Genomic DNA, 20,353 nt, shown 5'->3' on the forward strand with positions numbered 1-20,353 from the left:
TCTCTACTTGTCTTTCTATTCTGTCTCTCCTCTCTACTTGTCTTTCTATTCTGTCTCTCCTCTCTACTTGTCTTTCTATTCTGTCTCTCCTCTCTACTTGTCTTTCTATTCTGTCTCTCCTCTCTACTTGTCTTTCTATTCTCTGTCTCTCCTCTCTACTTGTCTTTCTATTCTGTCTCTCCTCTCTACTTGTCTTTCTATTCTGCGTCTCTCCTCTCTACTTGTCTTTCTATTCTGTCTCTCCTCTCTACTTGTCTTTCTATTCTGCGTCTCTCCTCTCTACTTGTCTTTCTATTCTGTCTCTCCTCTCTACTTGTCTTTCTATTCTGTCTCTCCTCTCTACTTGTCTTTCTATTCTTTCTCTCCTCTCTACTTGTCTTTCTATTCTGTCTCTCCTCTCTACTTGTCTTTCTATTCTGTCTCTCCTCTCTACTTGTCTTTCTATTCTGTCTCTCCTCTCTACTTGTCTTTCTATTCTGTCTCTCCTCTCTACTTGTCTTTCTATTCTGTCTCTCCTCTCTACTTGTCTTTCTATTCTGTCTCCTCTCTACTTGTCTTTCTATTCTGTCTCTCCTCTCTACTTGTCTTTCTATTCTGTCTCTCCTCTCTACTTGTCTTTCTATTCTGTCTCTCCTCTCTACTTGTCTTTCTATTCTGTCTCTCCTCTCTACTTGTCTTTCTATTCTGTCTCTCCTCTCTACTTGTCTTTCTATTCTGTCTCCTCTCTACTTGTCTTTCTATTCTGTCTCTCCTCTCTACTTGTCTTTCTATTCTGTCTGTTGTACTGTTAGTAGCTTTATCTTAGTTCCATTTCCATTAACAGCATAGTATTTAGTGGACAGTTATAATTGCTCAGCATTCTGGTGAAGGTCAGATGAAAATGTCAAAAATAAACAATAAATACATGGCATATGGTAAAGAGGATTGGAGATAGAGTGAAGTTATCAAGCTTCTGTTTCTCTCTTCCCCCTTAGCCATCCTCTGAAGTCTAGCAACAGAGATTTGGTTTTCATTAGATGAGACAGAGCATTAGGTAAAACAGACAATTTACTTGCGTAAAAGTGTCTATTCATTGAAGGACTTGTCTGTCTGTCATGCAGCTTTGAAGCAGCTCAGGTAGTGTTTCCACAAAGGTGCAGCTACATTTTCAAATTGACTGTCAACAACCAAAATGTAAAAGTGTGCGCCCTCCCGAAGTCTTATTGTCACCCGAAGCAGCTGGCAGAATTCTACAAATTGGCAGGGAGACCATTTGGTATTTCTCAGGTGCCAGACATTGCAGACTTGAGCACTTCGAAAGGCTCAGGCAATCGTTTGATGATTCATAATTCCTATCAGAGTAGGGGAGAATTTGTCAGCTGCTGTCATCGATTTCTTGACTTTGGCATCTGTCATTAGGATAAGTTCCTGTCAGATTTCCACTGAATATTCCTGTAGTCTCAGATAGGAATGTCAATATGGGAGAAGTAGTGAGAAGTAGGTACAGACGAGAAGGGAAGATCTTTCTCCACATAGAATTCCTCCGCTGGTCGTTTGCTCCATTTCCTGTTGTGTCCATCCCTTATCACTCTAGGACACATCCCTAGTGCCTTGTATTGCCTTCGTTTTGTAAAGCAGTATTGCCAGTTTATAAGAAACTCTAAGGAGTACATCTCTAATGTGAATTTTGCAGAGTGAGTTTAAAACTAGCTATGTCGCATACTTTGCCTTGTTACCTTTATTCTTTTGTTGTTCAGGCAGGCGCTAAGCGCCAAATGCACAAAGAGATCAAGGCTAGGCCCTGACTGAGCATAGGGATGTTAATCTGACTTAATCTGCTGCGGATAGCAGGAACAGGCTCTGCAGCCAGACATTTGATATCCCCCCTACTACACCATTCAATATATGCCTTGATAATATCCACCAAGTTCACTTTGGGCCCCTTTCCTCTTCTGTGGTGATATGTGAGGTCTGTGGGTCAGACAGGATATGAGTTAGGGGCAGTTTGTGTGTGCACACGTGTATGTCTGTGTCTTCAGTTCCGGTGGGTTCTCTAATCCAGAAGAATGCTGAGACTGTCTCCCCCAGATGTGGTGTTGGGCTGGTCTCAGTGGAACCCCCAAACCAGGAGCTCACTCTGGGATACAGTCTCACACGCCCCAGTGATATGATACAGCTAAGCAGGGGCTCCACTGTTGCACTCACTGACAATTTATTAGTGATCTGCCTTTTACACCCCTGCCTCCACGCTAAGTAAAAATGACTGCCTGTAGTCTGAAACAGACAGCTCTTTGTGAAACGTGATCGGTTGCAAAGTTGTTTTCCAGATGTCGCTGTTGTTTGGTTAATGATTATAAAGAAATAAGAAAAAACTTGTTAGTATCTCTCTGAATTAGTTTTCAGTGGGATCAAATGTAGAAAGAGTTAAGCAGAGGTAAGACTTGAGGGTGGCTTGTGCATCGCTGTAGCCTTCATGCAAAGTGACAAGCCCTGGAACTCAGCACAGGAAGCATCAATATCTCGCTTATGATTCCATTCTCTATTCTCCCCATCCTCCTCCTCCTTTCCCTCTCTCATGTACAATTGACAGTGTTAGTAGGGGAGAGTGGGGCATGTTGACCCATTTTTTTTTTTACATTCAGCATCACTACTTCAAGGGAAATATAGTATTATTTCTAACAAAGCTATCTACATATATTTCAGGATATAAACAGAATTCATGTAAACATTACTGAAAACAAAGTTGTCCCTTGGCACAACTTACCCCAGGTATGGGGTAAATTGAGAATAAGGATAGGGTAAGTTGAGCCCCCTTGGGGTAACATGTTCCACTTCTACTAATTGCTGTACTGAATTGTGTTTATTTCACAAACACAATTCAACACAATCACAATAAAAATGTTGCCTTTTAGGCAGTGACCCTTGCCAAGGATTTGGCCTCTGGTGTCCAACATGATAGATGTTGCTGTTTCTTGAATAACTTGAACCAATAAAGTCCTAGAAAAAGCATGATGAGTTTAATTCATGGATGGGGTTGTGATATATTTATTGTACATCTTAAATGTATGCCTACATTCAGATTCTTGCTGTTCAATATCACTTACCCGCTCCAATTCGTAGGCAAGCTCTCTGCATTTGAGGCTTCTAAAGGTACGGACACGCTGGTACTGTTTGCCGGCCGAGAGTACTTAGCACCTCTGAACAGAGTGCAAGTAATTTGCAAACCAAGTGCAAACCGATTCTACATGTCTCTGTGAACGAACAGCAGATGAACGGTAGACCGTCATTCGGTGCAATGTGTTTTCTCCTTAATACTAGAACCGCTGAGCCTCGAGGGACACCCCTTCAAGCTAGTGAGTTGTCATTCTTACTGCAACATTCTAACAATGTAATTAATAAATGTAATATTTGCTATCGCAAAAATGATAATTTGGTAATGTTTAGAATGCGATTTTTTTGTTGTTCAAATAACACAATAGTATTTGCCTTAGTTTATGTTACTGTAGGCTATATGTAAAAACAAAAACAAAACAAAAAATATAAAAATTCAAGTGTTCAATCAATTTTATCCATGGAGTCATTTTGTTACAACTCTGAAACAGAAAGCATATGTCAGAACATGGTAACAGCTTATTTTTATAATTACAAAATTAAATAAATACCCCAACCACCAATATGCACTGTCAGCAAGATGTGAGGTCAAATGATGTATACGGTAAACTAGTCTTGCTAGCTACATTTTCGGATATTACACGTTTCTAATTTTGACAGAAAGTCATTTTCATTTCAAGTGTACTGTTAGCTCACTATCTAACGTTACGTGTATGATCTTATTATTCGTATCTCAGAGCCATTTGCTTTGCTAGTTATAGCCTAATGTTAGCTAGCTAATATTGAACCTGGTTGGTTAGCTACCTGCACATTCATGCATGGTATGGTTCATTGTTTACCTATGTCTTAACGAAAGACTCCACTATGCAAGTAACCATTTCAATAGAATGTCACTGGGACAACTGTTGATAGACGTAGCTAGTAAATTCGCCCTGTAAATTGTTGCCAGCAGCACAGTTGCAATCACCAACGCTCTGGATAACATAAAAACAGCCTAACCAGCTCTGCTAGGGTGAGTAAAATGGTCAGTGATCTGTTCTCTCATTTGTGTCTGGAAGTAGCTAGCAAGCTATCCAACGTTGGCCAGTTAGCTTTGGTGCTTGACTGCTGTTGTTAGGACAGAACGCTCGGATCAGCCCTTAAAGAGATGGGTGGGGCTAAAGCTTAAGAGGGTGTGAACGAATGGGTCCATTTTCTCAAAATGTGTTCGTCAAATGCAGTGTATGATATATCATTTTGTGTGTCTGCTTTTATCCAATGTAAAAAACACTTTTTCAAATTTTGCTACATAAGACCGAATGAAGGCGTACACTTCCTCAAAATAGTCAGAAGTAATCTAAGATAATTCAAGAAATCTGTCAGTAATTTTTCTGTTTTTTGCCGAAGAGATCTTAGTCGCACAATTTTACATCTAAGTAAGATGTTTGGTGCAGTATTTGTCAAGTGCAAATTTTGGCATGAAAACAAGTTGTATATCGTTGAATGAGAACAAACACTTCATTGAAGAAACCCTACTGTTGACCAATGACCAACAAAGGGGAGTATACTTCGGCTACCGACTTCGGCTACCGACTTCGGCTTGCCTCGAGAAAAAATGTGGGCACGAACAGCCCTTGCTGAAGACCAAAACGAACATAACGTCACAAAATGTTTTCATAATATTATGCACAAACTGTTTCGAACTGTTTCGGATGGGAAGCATGCAGATGCCTTAAGTCCCCTCTCAAAGACAGAGAGCCTCCCGTCATGAAACCCTCTAGCCCCAAGAGGGAGAAGGGAGAAGGAAACACCAGAGCAATTTCCTTTCCAGAGTTGACCCTGGCCTATTTAGTCACTCGCAACCATCAGAAGCTCAGTTTTGAAGACCATAGCTTTTACGACCCACTGTTTAGATTTTCATGCAAGTGCCACTTTTTGTTGTACCCCGGCTCAAAGAGTAGGCGGTTGGAGAGAATGCACCCACTCTCCGCCCCTTCCCTCTCCCAATTTAACATAGGGAAAGGAATGCCCATTTGCAAATAAATTCCCAGGCTTTGGCGAAAGAGAAGAGGAGGAGGTGGAGAAGGGCTGCTATAAAACAACAAACTTCAGTGTAGATGGACGGGAGGGCAGTCTGGTAAAAATAATTGTAGATGAGGGAGGAATAAGAATGTTGGTGGTTTTCTCTTTCTCTTTCCCCTCATGCCTCTCCTCTTGTCCTACTACCTCTGGTTGATAACCCCCTTTAAACTCTCAGATGGTGGTCACTTCTATAGTAGCTACTGTACTGGAATTAAAATGTGAAAGGCTACTTCCAGCCGTGGTGACTTGAAGTCAGAAGTTTTATTTAAGAGAGTTGCGGAGAAGCGGGGCTGAGTTGAAGCGGGGGGTTGACTTAGCCGTGATTTCAAATGGTAAGCCAGTGCATGGATTAATCTTCTCTTTTTAGCCTCACAGTGTGATAAGGATTTGAGGTGCTATGTTCTGATAGGCAGCCCATGCCTGATTAATTCTCAAGTTCCTCAGGTGGAAATTAAAGAGATTTTTCACGGTGTCAAAATGTATGACTCCGACTCAGCTAAGATGTCATCAGTGTTTTATGCTCAGGTTTGCCCCGCAGGGAGATGAAAGCAAGGTCTTCTCACATACTTTACTCATGTGTCATAACTGCCATGAGAGTACTTTGGAGGTATGTGGGGGGGTGGTTAGCAAGCTAGCTAGTTGTGTGGGGGGATGTTTAGCAAGCTAGCTGTATCAATTTGTCTTCTGTACGTTGGTGAGTGTTGACATCAAGGCTTTCTCATGTGCTTGAATGAAGAAGACAATTATTCAATTGACCTCTAACCTCTTGATGGGGGTTGAGCCTGCTGTCATAGAGATTTGTAATTGAACTTTTTTCCCAGGTCAAACCAAGATAGAATTGCCAAATGCCTCCACGGGCCACATTTTAGCTGATGTAGTGAATTTGTGTGGTAAAAATAGTGTTTAACCATATTTGAATTATATTTTGACTACTTAGAAAACACAAAGAAAAGGTTTAATATGATCTTCGTTCTGTTTGTGAGAAGTTGCGCTAAATTGCTAGTGTCTCTTTTAAATCTTGAACAATGTTAATGTGCAAATTATTTGTCCCCCTCGGCCCATCTTTCATCAGAATGTCAGTCAAGTGAGTACTTAAGTGATTTGTGGGAGTTGGGTGATGTGCAGATTGAGTTTACTTCCCCAGAGAAGTTGATCAATCTGCTTAGCGGGTAAAAGCCCACTAGGATAGACATGGTGAAATAAATAGTGGAGGGAGATGGCATGGAGATGGAATCCACTATGGATGCTGGTACGCTCTCTTGTTTCAGACAACAAGGTCAAACCAATCCACTCGCTAACTTGAAGAAGAGAAAAACGCACAGCCACAGCAGTTTTTCATTCTCCAGTATAGAATGATATTTGAAGTCTGAACAAGACTATGTTCCCGTACCAAGGCCATTGTGTTACTTTCTCTCTCTCTCTCAATTCAATTCAAGGGGCTTTATTGACATTGGAAACATGAAATGGATGTGAAATGGATAAACAAAAGTGAAATAAACAATAAAAAGTTACAAGTAAATATTACACTCACACAAGTTCCAAAAGAATAAAGACATAAAGACTCCCACATCCAAATGTCATATTACGTCTATATACATTGTTGTAGTGATGGGAAAATAGTTATGGGTTTCTCTCTCTCTCTCTCTCTCTCTCTCTCTCTCTCTCTCTCTCTCTCTCTCTCTCTCTCTCTCTCTCTCTCTCTCTCTCTCTCTCTCTCTCTCTCTCTCTCTCTCTCTCTCTCTCTCTCTCTCTCTCTCTCTCTCTCTCTCTCTCTCTCTCTCTCTCTCTCTCTCTCTCTCTCTCTCTCTCTCTCTCTCTCTCTCTCTCTCTCTCAAAACACATATATCCGACAAGCATGTAAAACTCAAATTTACTCTCATCCTTTGCTGTTAATCAGTCACGATAGCTTGCTGTGGAGTCTTAGTGGGCATGACAATATTGTATAGCATGTTCTTCTCATGAGGCTATTTGTATGTTTTAAAAAAAAGTTTTTAACCTTTATTTAACTAGGCAAGTCAGTTAAGAACAAATTATTATTTACAATGACGGCCTACATTAGCAGCAACCATAGCATGACCACACATTTCGGAATGATTTGATAAACATCTGTACTTCCATACACACAGTATCTGGTCAATACACCCATAGCCAAACAGCTCATATGTAATCACACGAATGCCAGTATGTAACGTTAAAGCATTCGAATATCCATTGAAGACAAAGCAGCTCAACACTCTGGACTCTGTTGCAGTACATTGAGTAGCATTTGTACATTTAAATTTTAGTAATTTAGCAGACACTCTTATCCAGAGCAATTTACAGTAGTGTGCATACATTTTCATTCCTTTTTTCATACTTGTCTTCCATGGGAATCTAACCCACAACCCTGGAATTGCAAGCGCCATGCTCTACCAACTGAGCTACACGGGACCATAGCCTACATTGCAGTAGCCTACAATGCACTTCAAATGCTCCTCAGGTCAGTTAAGGAAACCCAAACCATTGCACATCTTTTTGCCTTTGGACTAGGGCTGTAGCGGTGACCGTATTACGCCACACCAGCAGTCATGAGTCATGACCCGTGTGGCTCAGTTGGTAGAGCATGGCGCTTGCAACGCCAGGGTTGTGGGTTCATTCCCCACGGGGGGACCAGGATGAATATGTATGAACTTTCCAATTTGTAAGTCGCTCTGGATAAGAGCGTCTGCTAAATGACTTAAAATGTAAATGACCGCAGCCAAATTCCATGTGACCGTTGAGTCACGGTAATATCCTCTTATGCACTCTGGACATGCGTTGGTAGTACCCAACTCGCTAAAGACGTTGCTAATGGCCTGGTACGAAGCACTCTATTGTCCCTCTAACCACTCTGACATCAATGCAAATGCAATCAAAAATCACATCAAACACTTATCATCAAAACAGAATCATGCTTTTAAAACTCACCTCACTGTGATGATCAATTTGAAGAAAGAAGTTCAACACCAGGTTAAAACTGAGTGGAATAAGCATAGGCCTATATGAGCCCAAGCTCCCCCCAAAAACAGAAGTGAAATAATGATTGTGTTGTTATACAATACATAGCCTAATAGCCTACAGCATATAATGCATGGCATAAAAACAAAAACAAAAATGATTTAAGATGTCTTTGGTACACAATTGGTATATAATCCAAAATTAAACACATTCTAGTAGTATCCTTTGAGTGTGGACTGTATTATTAGGCATACTGGATGGACTGGTTACCTTATGCTACGCTCCAAACTTTCTTTCCTTGAGTCTGGGGGAGAATGTATAAGCCTAGGTGATGCTGTTGGTTCATTGATTGTGCAGGGCGGCTTACAGAGTTAGCCTATCATTATAGTGAATTTGTACTTGATTTTGAATAGCCTAGTTATAGGGCATTTTTATAGTTTCATAATGAATAGGCTGTCACATTACTGTTAGCTACAGAACATCTCACCACTGTGTTTCCTTCTCCTCTCTCTTCTTCATTCCTTTCTTGAGAGAGGGACTGTCAACAGTTTCATGAAATATATTTAGTTGTAACAACATGTTACTTTCCATGTTCCTGAACAGATTTCACTTTGTTTCCCAAATGAAGCACAGTTAGCTGCAGGAACAGGTTTGGCGAGCCCATGGCATACAGAGTTTGGATGGAATATCACCTGCCGCGCAGAGAGCATGTTCCTCAAACAGTGGTTGATTCATGGGGTGAAATATTCAAATTATGATCAAGTTTATTGGTCGCGTACACAGATTTGCAGATGTTATTGCAGGTGCAGCAAAATGCTTGTGTTTCTAGCTCCAACAGTGAAGTAATACCTTGCAATAATAATAATAAAAAAACGATACACATATAATCCAGAAACAATCAAAAGAAAGAAAGTATGACATGCCTTTTTCCCTTGACCCTTTTCCTGCCCATTTGATAATGGGCCATTCTAGATCATAATAAATGTTACATATTAGTAAAGACAAGATTAAATTGAGAATAGTCTGATTGGTGGAAATATGATCACTTGATGAGAGAACAGAGGCTGAGGCAAGGAACAGAGCGCAATATTTTTTTGCAACTTTTTCAAATCATCTTAGCCTATAGTCACATCATGCAGCCATTACTGTATACAGTGCATTCGGAAAGTATTCAGACCCCTTCCCTTTTTCCATATTTTGTTACATTACAGACGTATTTTAAAATGGATTACATTTTTTAAAAATCTCATCAATCTACACACGATACCCCATAATGATAAAGCAAAAACAGGTTTATAGAGATTTTAGCACATTTTGTAAGAATAAAAAACAGAAAAACCTTATTTACATAAGTATTCAGACCCTTTGCTATGAGACTCAAAATTGAGGTCAGGTGCATCCTGTTGGTGGCAGGTAGACTAGTGGTTAGAGCGTTGGGTTAACCGAAAGGTTGCTGGTTCGATTCCCCGAGCTGACAAGGTAAAAATCTGTCGTTCTGCCCCTGAGCCAGTTAACCCACTATTTCCCGGGTGCCGAAGACATGGATGTTGATTAAGGCAGCGCCCAGCACCTCTCTGATTTAGAGGGGTTGTGAAAAATGCAGAAGACACATTTCAGTTGAAGGCATTCAGTTGTACAACTGACTAGGTGTCCCCCTTTCCATTGATCATCCTTGAGATGTTTCTACAACTTGATTGGAGTCCACCCTTGGTAAATTCAATTGATTGTACATGATTTGGAAAGGCACACACCTGTCTATATAAGGTCCCACAGTTGACAGTGCATGTCAGAGCAAAAACCAAGCCATGAGGTTGAAGGAATTGTCCGTAGAGCTCTGAGACAGGATTGTGTTGAGGCACAGATCTGTGGAAGGGTACCAAGAAAAACTTGAACACAGTGGCCTCTATTGTTCTTAAATGGAAGAAGTTTGGAACACCAAGACTCTTCCTAGAGCTGGCCGCCCGGCCAAACTGAGCAATCAGGGGGGAAGGGCCTTGATCAGGGAGGTGACCAAGAACCTGATGGTCACTCTGACAGAGCTCCAGAGTTCCTCTGTGGAGATGGGAGAACCTTCAAGAAGAACAACCATCTTTGCAGCACTCCACCAATTAGGCCTTTCTGGTAGAGTGGCCAGACGGAAGCCACTCCTAAATAAAAGGTGCATGACAGCCTGCTTGGACTACCAGACCATGAGAAACAAGATTCTCTGGTCTGATGAAACTAGTAAAAATTCCCTGTCTTAGGTCAGTTAGGATCACCACTTTATTTTAAGAATGTGAAATGTCATAATAAAAGTAGTAGTAGTGATAATAGTAGAGAATGATTTATTTCAGCTTTTATTTATTACATCTCATTCCCAGTGGGTCAGAAGTTTACATACACTCAATTTGTATTTGGTAGCATTGCCTTTAAATTGTTTAACTTGGGTCAAACATTTTGGGTAGCCTTCCACTTCCTTCCTACAATAATTTGGGTGCATTTTGACCCATTTCTCCTGACAGAGCTGGTGTAACTGAGTCAGGTTTCTAGGCCTCCTTGCTTGCACTCCCTTTTTCAGTTCTGCCCACAAAATGTCTATAGGATTGAGGTCAGGGCTTTGTGATGGCCACTTCAATACCTTGACGTTGTTGTCCTTAAGCCATTTTGCCACAACTCTGGAAGTATGCTTGGGGTCAGTATCCATTTGGAAGACCCATTTGCGACCAAGCTTTAACTTCCTTACTGATATCTTGAGATGTTGCTTCAATATATCCACATGATTTTCCTTCTCATGATGCCATCTAATTTGTGAAGTGCAACAGTCCCTCCTGCAGCAAAGCACCCCCACAACATGATGCTGCAACCCCTGTGCTTCACGGTTGGGATGGTGTTCTTTGGCTTGCACGCCTCCCCCTTTTTCCTCCAAACATAATGATGGTCATTATGGCCAAACAGTTCTATTTTTGTTTCATCAGACCAGAGGACATTTCTCTAAAAAGTACGATCTTTGTCCCCATGTGCAGTTGCAAACCGTAGTCTGGCATTTTTATGGTGGTTTTGGAGCAGTGGCTTCTTCCTTGCTGAGCGGCCTTTCAGGTTATGTCGATATAGGACTAGTTTTACTGTGGATACAGTTACTTTTGTACCTGTTTCCTCCAGCCTCTTCACAAGGTCCTTTGCTGTTGTTCTGGGATTGATTTGCACTTTTCGCACCAAAGTACGTTCATCTCTAGGAGACAGAACACATCTCCTTCCTGAGCGTTATGACAGCTGCTTGGTCCCATGGTGTTTATACTTGCATAATATTGTTTGTACAGATGAACGTGGTACCTTCAGGCATTTGGAAATTGCTCCCAAGGATGAATCAGACTTGTGGAGGTCTACAATTTATTTTCTGAGGTCTTGGCTGATTTCTTTTGATTTTCCCATGATGCCAAGCAAAGAGGCACTGCGTTTGAAGGTAGGATGTGAAATACATCCACAGGTACACCTCCAATTGACTCAAATGATGTCAATTAGCCTATCAGAAGCTTCTAAAGCCATGACATCATTTTCGGGAATTTTACAAGCTGTTTATTAAACGCACAGTCAACTTAGTGTATGTACACTTCTGACCCACTGAAATTGTGATACAGTGAATTACAAGTTAAATAATCTGTCTGTAAACAATTGTTTCAAAAATGACTTGTGTCATGCACAAAGTAGATGTCCTAACCGACTTGCCAAAACTATAGTTTGTTAACATGAAATTTGTGGAGTGGTTGAAAAACAAGTTTTAATGACTCCAACCTAAGTGTATGTAAACTTCCGACTTCAACTGTATACATTTCTGGGAGTCTCAGCTCCATGCTCTTCCCCATGGTTTCATGAGTTCATATTAAGCTTTGAAGCTGACACTTTCTTGCCCCTATATACCACGCCAGGTGGGAATAAGTCCAGGGAGAGCCTAGGTTTGTCAGTTATATGTCTATCTCTCCGGACAGTCAGGCATAGGCCTATTTTCAGACTGTCTACTGTCCTCTCTCATAGTTTATAAGCTACTCAATAGCCTCTTTCTCTTTTCAAGTTGCAATTGGAGAAGGAGTATAATTTAGAGCTCACCTTACCCTTTGAACACACCTTTTGATAAAACTATACTAAATATATTGACATCACCAAATATTTGATTAAAAGTCACTTTTACATGAAGGTCTACAGTAGTCTAAACAGCACTATCATGGGTAGCAACATGGTGGAGCCGAAGGACAGCTTCTTTCTGTCCTCTGGGTACATTGACTTCATCACATATCCTAGGAGTCTCATGGTTTTCACCCCCATTCCATAGACTTGCACAGTAAATATGACGACCTCCTGAGGATGTCCTCCAACCTATCAGAGCTCTTGTAGCATGAACTGACACGTTGTCCATCCAATCAAAGGATCAGAGAATTAATCTAGTACTGAAAGCATAATCTACAGCTAGATACCACTGCAGTGCATAAAATGAGGTGAGTAGTTAACTCAGAGAGAAATATAATAGTTGAAGAGTTTGGATCAAATTCATTTCTTCAAAAAATGAAGGAGAAGCAGCAGAAAGAGAGAGCTAGCTATATTTTGCAGTATTTTTTTCACTTTCACTTCTATTTACCTAGCTAGCTAATTCCCTTAGCTAATTTAGCTTAATCAACAACCTGACACAAATCGAGAGGAATGCTATTTATGATAGCTAGTTGGCTAACGCTATCCAACATTAGAACTCTTCCAAGTCAAGGTATGCTTTCGGTTTTATTAAAGTATGTGTACACCTGCTCGTCAAAATCATGGACATTAATATGGAGTTGGTCCCCCCTTGGCTGCTATAACAGCCTCCACTTTTCTGGGAAAACTTTCCACTAGGTGTTGGAACATTGCTGCGAGGACTTGCTTCCTTTCAGCCACATGAGCATTAGTTAGGTCGGGCGCTGATGTTGGGCGATTAGGGCTGGCTCGCAGTTGGTGTTCCAAATCATTCCAAAGGTGTTCGATGGGGTTGAGGTCAGGGCTCTGTGTAGGCCAGTCAAGTGCTTTCACACCGATCTCGACTAATGATTTCTGTATGGACCTCGCTTTGTATACGGGGCCATTGTCATGCTGAAACAGGAAAAGGCATTCCCCAAACTGTTGCCACAAAGTTGGAAGCAGATAATCATCTAGAAGGTCATTGTATGCTGTAGTTTTAAGATTTCCCTTCACTGGAACTAAGGGGCCTAGCCCAAACCGTGAACAACAGCCCAAGACCACTATTCCTCCTCCACCAAACTTTACAGTTGACACTATGCATTAAGGCAGGTAGTTGTCATTGCATCCGCCAAACCCAGATTCATCCGTCGGACTGCCAGATGGTGAAGCGTGATTCATCACTCCAGAAAACGCATTTCCACTGCTCCAGAGTCCAATGGCGGTGAGCTTTACACCACTCAAGCCGACGATTGGCATTGCCCATGGTGATCTTAGGCTTGTGTGCGGCTGCTTGGCCATGGAAACCCATTTCATGAAGCTCCAGAAGAACAGTTATTGTGCTGAAGTTGCTTCCAGAGGCAGTTTGGAACTTGGTAGTGAGTTCTGCAATCGAAGACAGACGATTTTTACGCGCTACACACTTCAGCACATTTCCACTTCACAATAACAGCACTTACAGTTGACCGGGGCAGCTCTAGCAGGGCATAAGTTTGACTAGCTAACTTGTTGGAAAGGTGGCATCTTATGACGGTGCCACGTTGAAAGTCACTGAGCTCTTCATTCTACTGCCAATGTTTATCTATGGAGATAGCATGGAAGTGTGCTCCATTTTATACACGTGTCAGCAACGAGTGTAGCTGAAATAGCCGAAGGGGTGTCCACATACTATATATAGTGTAGCTATGTTGACTATGATGGTAACAACAATGTAGGCTGTGTGTAGCGGTTAGTGGTTATGGTATGAAGGTTTGGGTTACCATTTCAGTGGCCTCAGCGGTTAGAGTATCCACTCTGAGATTGGAAGGTTGTGTGTTCAATCCCTGGATGAGTCATACCAAAGCCTGTAAAGATGGGACCTGATGTCTCTCTGCTTGGCAATCAACATTTAGGAGATAGATTGGGGGTAAGACCCTGCGATAGACTAGCGTCCTGTCCAGGGTGTGTACTTCTATGTCAAGCTGCCTCACGCTACAGAAACAGGAGATAGGGCAGGAGCCTATGAGCCATTCCGGATCGCACAAGGGAAGGCTACTTAGGAAGGTTTGGCTTGGAGAGTTTTTTTCACCTGGTCACAGACTGCACTGAAGTCCACAAGCAAAGGGAAAAGGTGAGAGGAGGAGAGCTCGTAGATGCAAGAAGGAATTATACAACGAGCAAAGTGATGATGCTGTTTGTATGTGGCTGCTATGAAAGTGAACTGTGTGTGCGGGTGATCAAGGGTGTGTTCATTCCGACGATTCTGTTGGAAAATGTTTCTTAAGTGATGCAGTGGTCTAAGGCACTGCATCTCAGTGCTAGAGGCGTCACTACAGACACCCTGGTTCGAATCCAGGTTGTATCACAACCGACGTGATTGTGAGTCCCGTAGGGCGGCACACAATTGGCCCAGTGTCGTCCGGGTTTGACCGGTGTAGGCCGTCATTGTAAATAAGAATTTGTTCTTAACTGACTTGCCTAGTTAAATATAAAATACAAATAAATTACTAATTTCAAAAATATGAACGCAAGCAAATGAAACAGGGATCGATATAACTTAATTTGTCCAATAGAAACTCTTGTTTTGTTTTGCAACTGTTTGGACTAATGATTACACCCTAGATCAGCTAGATGCTGGCAAGATTGTGCAAGGTGAATGTGTTACTCTCTGTCACCTTGATTACTCCAATATTTGTCTCTCTACCCGTGCAGCTACGTTATTAACTTTAATTTGTAGGCTAGGTTGTAGCAACCTCATGATGTGTATAGGGCAAATTTGTGTATTACGTAGTAGCCTAAACCTATCGATGTTACATTGAGCTGGGTGAATGGAATATGAATGACAGTAATCCAATATGCTTTAATAGAAATAAGACCACGCACATTTAAAAAAATCGTCTTCCCTAATCTTAAACAGCACCGACCGTTATAATAACATTGAACTCCATCTCTTGGCCTTTACCAGTTTACCAGTATCTAAACATTTGCCTAATATTTTGCTCATTTCAAGTTATGCCTCCTTCTGCTTGGAAACCCAAGCATGACATTTTAGCTCAATCTCAGGCAATGTATTCTTCTCCTTTAAAAACCTTTGCATAACATTTTGCTCCATTTCCAATTAGGTGCTTGGTTGCTTTAAAAATGCCCACATAACATTAGCTCAGTCTCAGACCACGGTCCCTTCCCCTTTAAAAAGGCCCGGCCTGTAATATTTATGAAGGAGCTCTTTAAGCCCTGTCATGCTGGGTTTCCCGACAACCTTCCACCAACCCCCTCAACGTAGATCTGTCCAGCTTTTCTACACCCTAAAAGCTATTAGCTGAGTGTCAGTTGGTCCTATACTGTTCTTCTGCAGAGTCTGCCCTAGAGGGAAGACAACTACTCTCCACAAACAAATGGAGAGTGGTTTCTTGTTTAGTAGACCGTCAGATTCTGTGTTATACTTGGTTATAGGCATGAGTAGACCAAGCTCTGCTGGAATACAGGTTAATTGTGCTCTTCGAGAGGCAGTATTCAAGTTAAGATTTAGCAGCCAGTTCAAGCATTTGCTTTGAAAGGCCTATCATTCTCTATGATAACGACCCATGATACTCTAAGATATTAGCCACGAACTAAGGTCAAGCTATCACATTTGCTGTTTAACATATGATTTAAAACTCCATCTACCACCATTTCCTTTACATCAAGATTCCACACATTCCTTCTATAAGAAAGTAATAGGTTTGAGCGAGGGTCCATCACTCAATACAATCATCCTGTATCTCCTCCATCAACTAAAAGCCATCTACCTTTGACTTGTTAATCCTATAACCCTGGAGGATTCGACCGTGGAGGGAAAGGCATTCGCCCAGTGGATACGAAGCCGCCCTCTTATCAGTTGTTATCAGACACAATTTTAACCTACATTCTCACACCTGGCTCTGTGGAGAGGTCTTGAGAGCCTCCTCCTCCATCTTGGTTTGCTGACAAGTCAACTCAGCTCAAAGACTCAAAAAACTTGTGGCTCCATCAAAAATCGGCATCGGGATGCATCTCCGTAATTATTCTGACAAATACCGTGAGAAAAACACTCTAAAAAAACACTCTCGCCCCACGGTGCTAGTGTTTCTGCTCCTGTTGCTATTCATCCATAATTGTCCCATCAACACACTGTCATTAAAACTTGGGGGAATGACAAGGAAGCAATTTCTAAGCACTACAGCATCAAAACCTGCTGGAATTATTCTCATCTGTTCTCTCTCATCTGTTTTCTTTCTCGCTCTCTCTCTCTCACTCTCACTCTTTTGTTTGATAGTCAAATTTAGAGCATGTAATTTCTCAGCCATCATGTTGATATGAATACGGAATAGTATCACGTGGAGAACTATAACTCAACATGTCCCAGTTTCCTCGAGACCTATGTTTTTTTTCATATGTTGTTGACATGTGTTTGAGCCAGAATTGAATGTTGTTTTTGACTTGTTTATTCTGTTGTTTGCAGCCCACTCAGCCCATGTGTGGAGTGTCTCCTTTGTAAAAAAGAGTTAGAGGGCTAAGGTGGAGCTCAAAGAGAAATTAATAAGTATGCACTAACTTTCAGGAGGGGATCGGACTCCTTGAGTATGCACTAACTTTCTGGAGGGGAGAGGGGATAGGGCTCCTTGAGTATGCACTAACCTTCTGGAGGGGAGAGGGGATAGAGCTCCTTGAGTATGCACTAACTTTCTGGAGGGGAGAGGGGATAGGGCTCCTTCAGTATGCACACAGCTACAGGAAAGGATGGAAGAGGGTTGGTGCTGATCACAGGTGGAAAGGGTTAATAAGGTTCCCCCTAGCCAACATCCGCTGAAATGGCAGAGCGCAAAATTAAAAAATATTTTTTAGAAACGGAACAGGGATTTTTCCAAATAAAAGGCACTTCCGGGTTGGATTTCCTCAGGTTGTCGCCTGCAGGATCAGTTCTGTTATACTCACAGACAATATTTTGACAGTTTTGGAGACTTTAGAGTGTTTTCTATCCTAATCTTGGGAACTTTATTTTTCCAAACATAAAAATCTGCCCCCTAGCTGAAAGAAGTTAACTTTCATACATTCACAAGTGCAATACACCAAATTAAAGCTTAACTTCTTGTTAATCTAGCCATCATGTCCGATTTCAAAAAGGCTTTACAGCGAAAACACACCATTCGATTATGTTAGGTCAGCGCATAGTCACAGAAAAACATACAGCCATTTTCCAGCCAAAGGTAGGAGTCACAAAAAGCAGAAATAAAGATAAAATGAATCACTAACCTTTGATGATCTTCATCAGATGGCACTCATAGGACTTTATGTTACACAATACATGTATGTTTTGTTCGATAAAGTTCATATTTATATCCAAAAATCTCAGTTTACATTGGCGCGTTATGTTCAGTAATGTTGTGCCTCGAAAACATTTGCGGCGAATTTGCAGAGAGCCACATCAATTTACAGAAATACTCATCATAAACTTTGATAAAAGATACAAGTGTTATGCATAGAATTAAAGATATACTTCTCCTTAATGCAACCGCTGTGTCAGATTTCAATAAGGTTTTACGGAAAAAGCACACCATACAATAATCTTAGTACAACGCTAAGCCACAAAAACAAGCCATACAGATACCTGCCATGTTGTGGAGTCAGTAAAAGTCAGAAATAGCGTTATAAATATTCACTTACCTTTGATGATCTTCATCAGAATGCACTCCCAGGAATCCCAGTTCTACAATAAATGTTTGTTTTGTTCGATAAAGTTAATCTTTATGTCCAAATACCTCCTTTTTGTTTTCGCTTTTAGTTCACCAATCGAAATTCACAAGGAGCGGGAAGTCCAGACGAAAGTCCAGACGAAAAGTCAAAAAAGTTATATTACAGTTCGTAGAAACATGTCAAACGATGTATTGAATCAATCTTTAGGATGTTTTTATCATAAATCTTCAATAATGTTTCAACCGGACAATTCCTTAAATTAAAAGGAACGCAGCGCGCTCTCACGGCGGCGTGCCTAACTTAGCTCATGGCATTCTGCCAGACCCCTTTGTCAAACAGCTCTTATTCGCTCCCCCTTCATAGTAGAAGCCTGAAACAAGGTTCTAAAGACTGTTGACATCTAGTGGAGGCCTTAGGAAGTGAAATATGACCCCATAGACACTGTATATTCGAAAGCCAATGACTTGAAAAACTACAAACCTCAGATTTCCCACTTCCTGGTTGGATTTTTCGTCTGCCATATTTGTTTGTCTGTTTTCGTCTGCCATATGAGTTCTGTTATACTCACAGACATCATTCAAACAGTTTTAGAAACTTCAGAGTGTTTTCTATCCAAATATACTAATAATATGCACATATTAGCTTCTGGGCCTGAGTAGCAGGCAGTTTACTCTGGGCACGCTTTTCATCCGAACGTGAAAATGCTGCCCCCTATCCCAAACAGGCTTAAGGAGCCCTATCCCCGCTCCCCTCCAGAAAGTTAGTGCATACTCAAGGAGCCCTATCCCCTCTCCCCTCCAGAAAGTTAGTGTATACTCAAGGAGCTCTATCCCCTCTCCCCTCCAGAAAGTTAGTGTATACTCAAGGAGCTCTATCCCCTCTCCCCTCCAGAAAGTTAGTGCATACTCAAGGAGCTCTATCCCCTCTCCCATCCAGAAAGTTAGTGCATACTCAAGGAGCCCTATCCCCTCTCCCCTCCAGAAAGTTAGTGCATACTCAAGGAGCCCTATCCCCTCTCCCCTCCAGAAAGTTAGTGCATACTCAAGGAGCCCTATCCCCTCTCCCCTCCAGAAAGTTAGTGCATACTCAAGGAGCCCTATCCCCTCTCCCCTCCAGAAAGTTAGTGCATACTCAAGGAGCCCTATCCCCTCTCCCCTCCAGAAAGTTAGTGCATATTCACAACATAGAAGAGTTTAACCCTCTTCACTCTCTCTCCTGCTTTTTCCTACTTACTGACAACAAGTCACACAACAGAGTACACTTTTAACCCGTTACCCCCTCTCTCTCTATTCCAGGATCCCGGCCCAGGTTGGAGGATGCCCCCCCGCGGATTGTGGAGCACCCCTCTGACCTGATCGTGTCTAAGGGCGAACCAGCCACCCTCAACTGCAAGGCCGAGGGGCGTCCCAGCCCCATGGTGGAGTGGTACAAAGATGGCGAACGAGTGGAGACAGACAGGGAAGACCCGCGCTCCCACCGTATGCTGCTGCCCAGCGGCTCCCTCTTCTTTCTGCGTATCGTCCATGGTCGACGGAGCAAGCCTGACGAGGGGGTCTATGTGTGCGTGGCACGCAACTACCTAGGCGAGGCCGTCAGTCGCAATGCATCGCTGGAGGTGGCAAGTAAGTGCCTTTGCTTTTGTCTGCCATTTGGCTCTTGGTGTCAGCCAAGATGGCAGAGATGGCTGGAGAATAGCACTGTATAGCACTGACAGAGAAGAGAGGCAATCTTCCTGGACTGGGTTCATTAATGCGAATAAGTGACAGCTCAAGCGAATAAGTGCCATTGGAAAGGGAAAGTGTAGCAAGAACAGGCAATGGTTCCTGTTTCCAGGTGTTAGCCCCCGAAATCATCTCACACACACACACACACACACTATAGAAAACCCTGTGAGAATGGAAAACAATGGAAGTTGGCGCCTCGCAACTTTTCACAATAGGCCACTGCTGATATCTGTTCTGCTGTAATGAAATGTGGATGGGCCAATTTGATTTCACTATTAGTTTAGCCAATGCGCTATTGTATTAGGATTTCATTATGTAATTCCATTCTACAACAACACGGGTAATTTGAGTATTTCAGTATTTTCAAGCTGTTTTTATTACGTTTTTCCTGATATGAGTTGAGGATGGTTTCTTCGTATGTATTGTTGCCTGGTTTTCATTGTAGCCCTGGGAGGCTACAGTTACCCAATTCCTCTGACACTGTTATAGGATGATGTAAGCAGTTTATCTGACAGACTGTTGTTTGTATACAGTATTGACAGCAACATACACATATCTATTAGAGCTAAATTCTTGTGAAGGCTGTCTTTGACCCATGACTAACTACCCCCCCTCAAATTAGCGCTGAAACACAGAAA

The 20,353-nt window shown here is 41.9% G+C and overlaps 1 protein-coding gene across 2 annotated transcripts in view; it reads left to right on the plus strand.

The window, feature by feature from the left end:
- LOC139537573 (roundabout homolog 3-like) overlaps positions 1-20,353 on the plus strand; it is a 265,454-nt gene that overhangs the window by 119,610 nt on the left and 125,491 nt on the right. For both annotated transcript variants that reach the window (XM_071339042.1, XM_071339043.1), the window contains exon 2: positions 19,287-19,613. In XM_071339042.1, the coding sequence (XP_071195143.1) occupies positions 19,287-19,613 (327 nt within the window). The remainder of the gene's footprint in view (positions 1-19,286; positions 19,614-20,353) is intronic.

The sequence above is a fragment of the Salvelinus alpinus genome, chromosome 13, assembly GCF_045679555.1.
Source record: "Salvelinus alpinus chromosome 13, SLU_Salpinus.1, whole genome shotgun sequence".
Classification (NCBI taxonomy): Eukaryota; Metazoa; Chordata; class Actinopteri; order Salmoniformes; family Salmonidae; genus Salvelinus; species Salvelinus alpinus.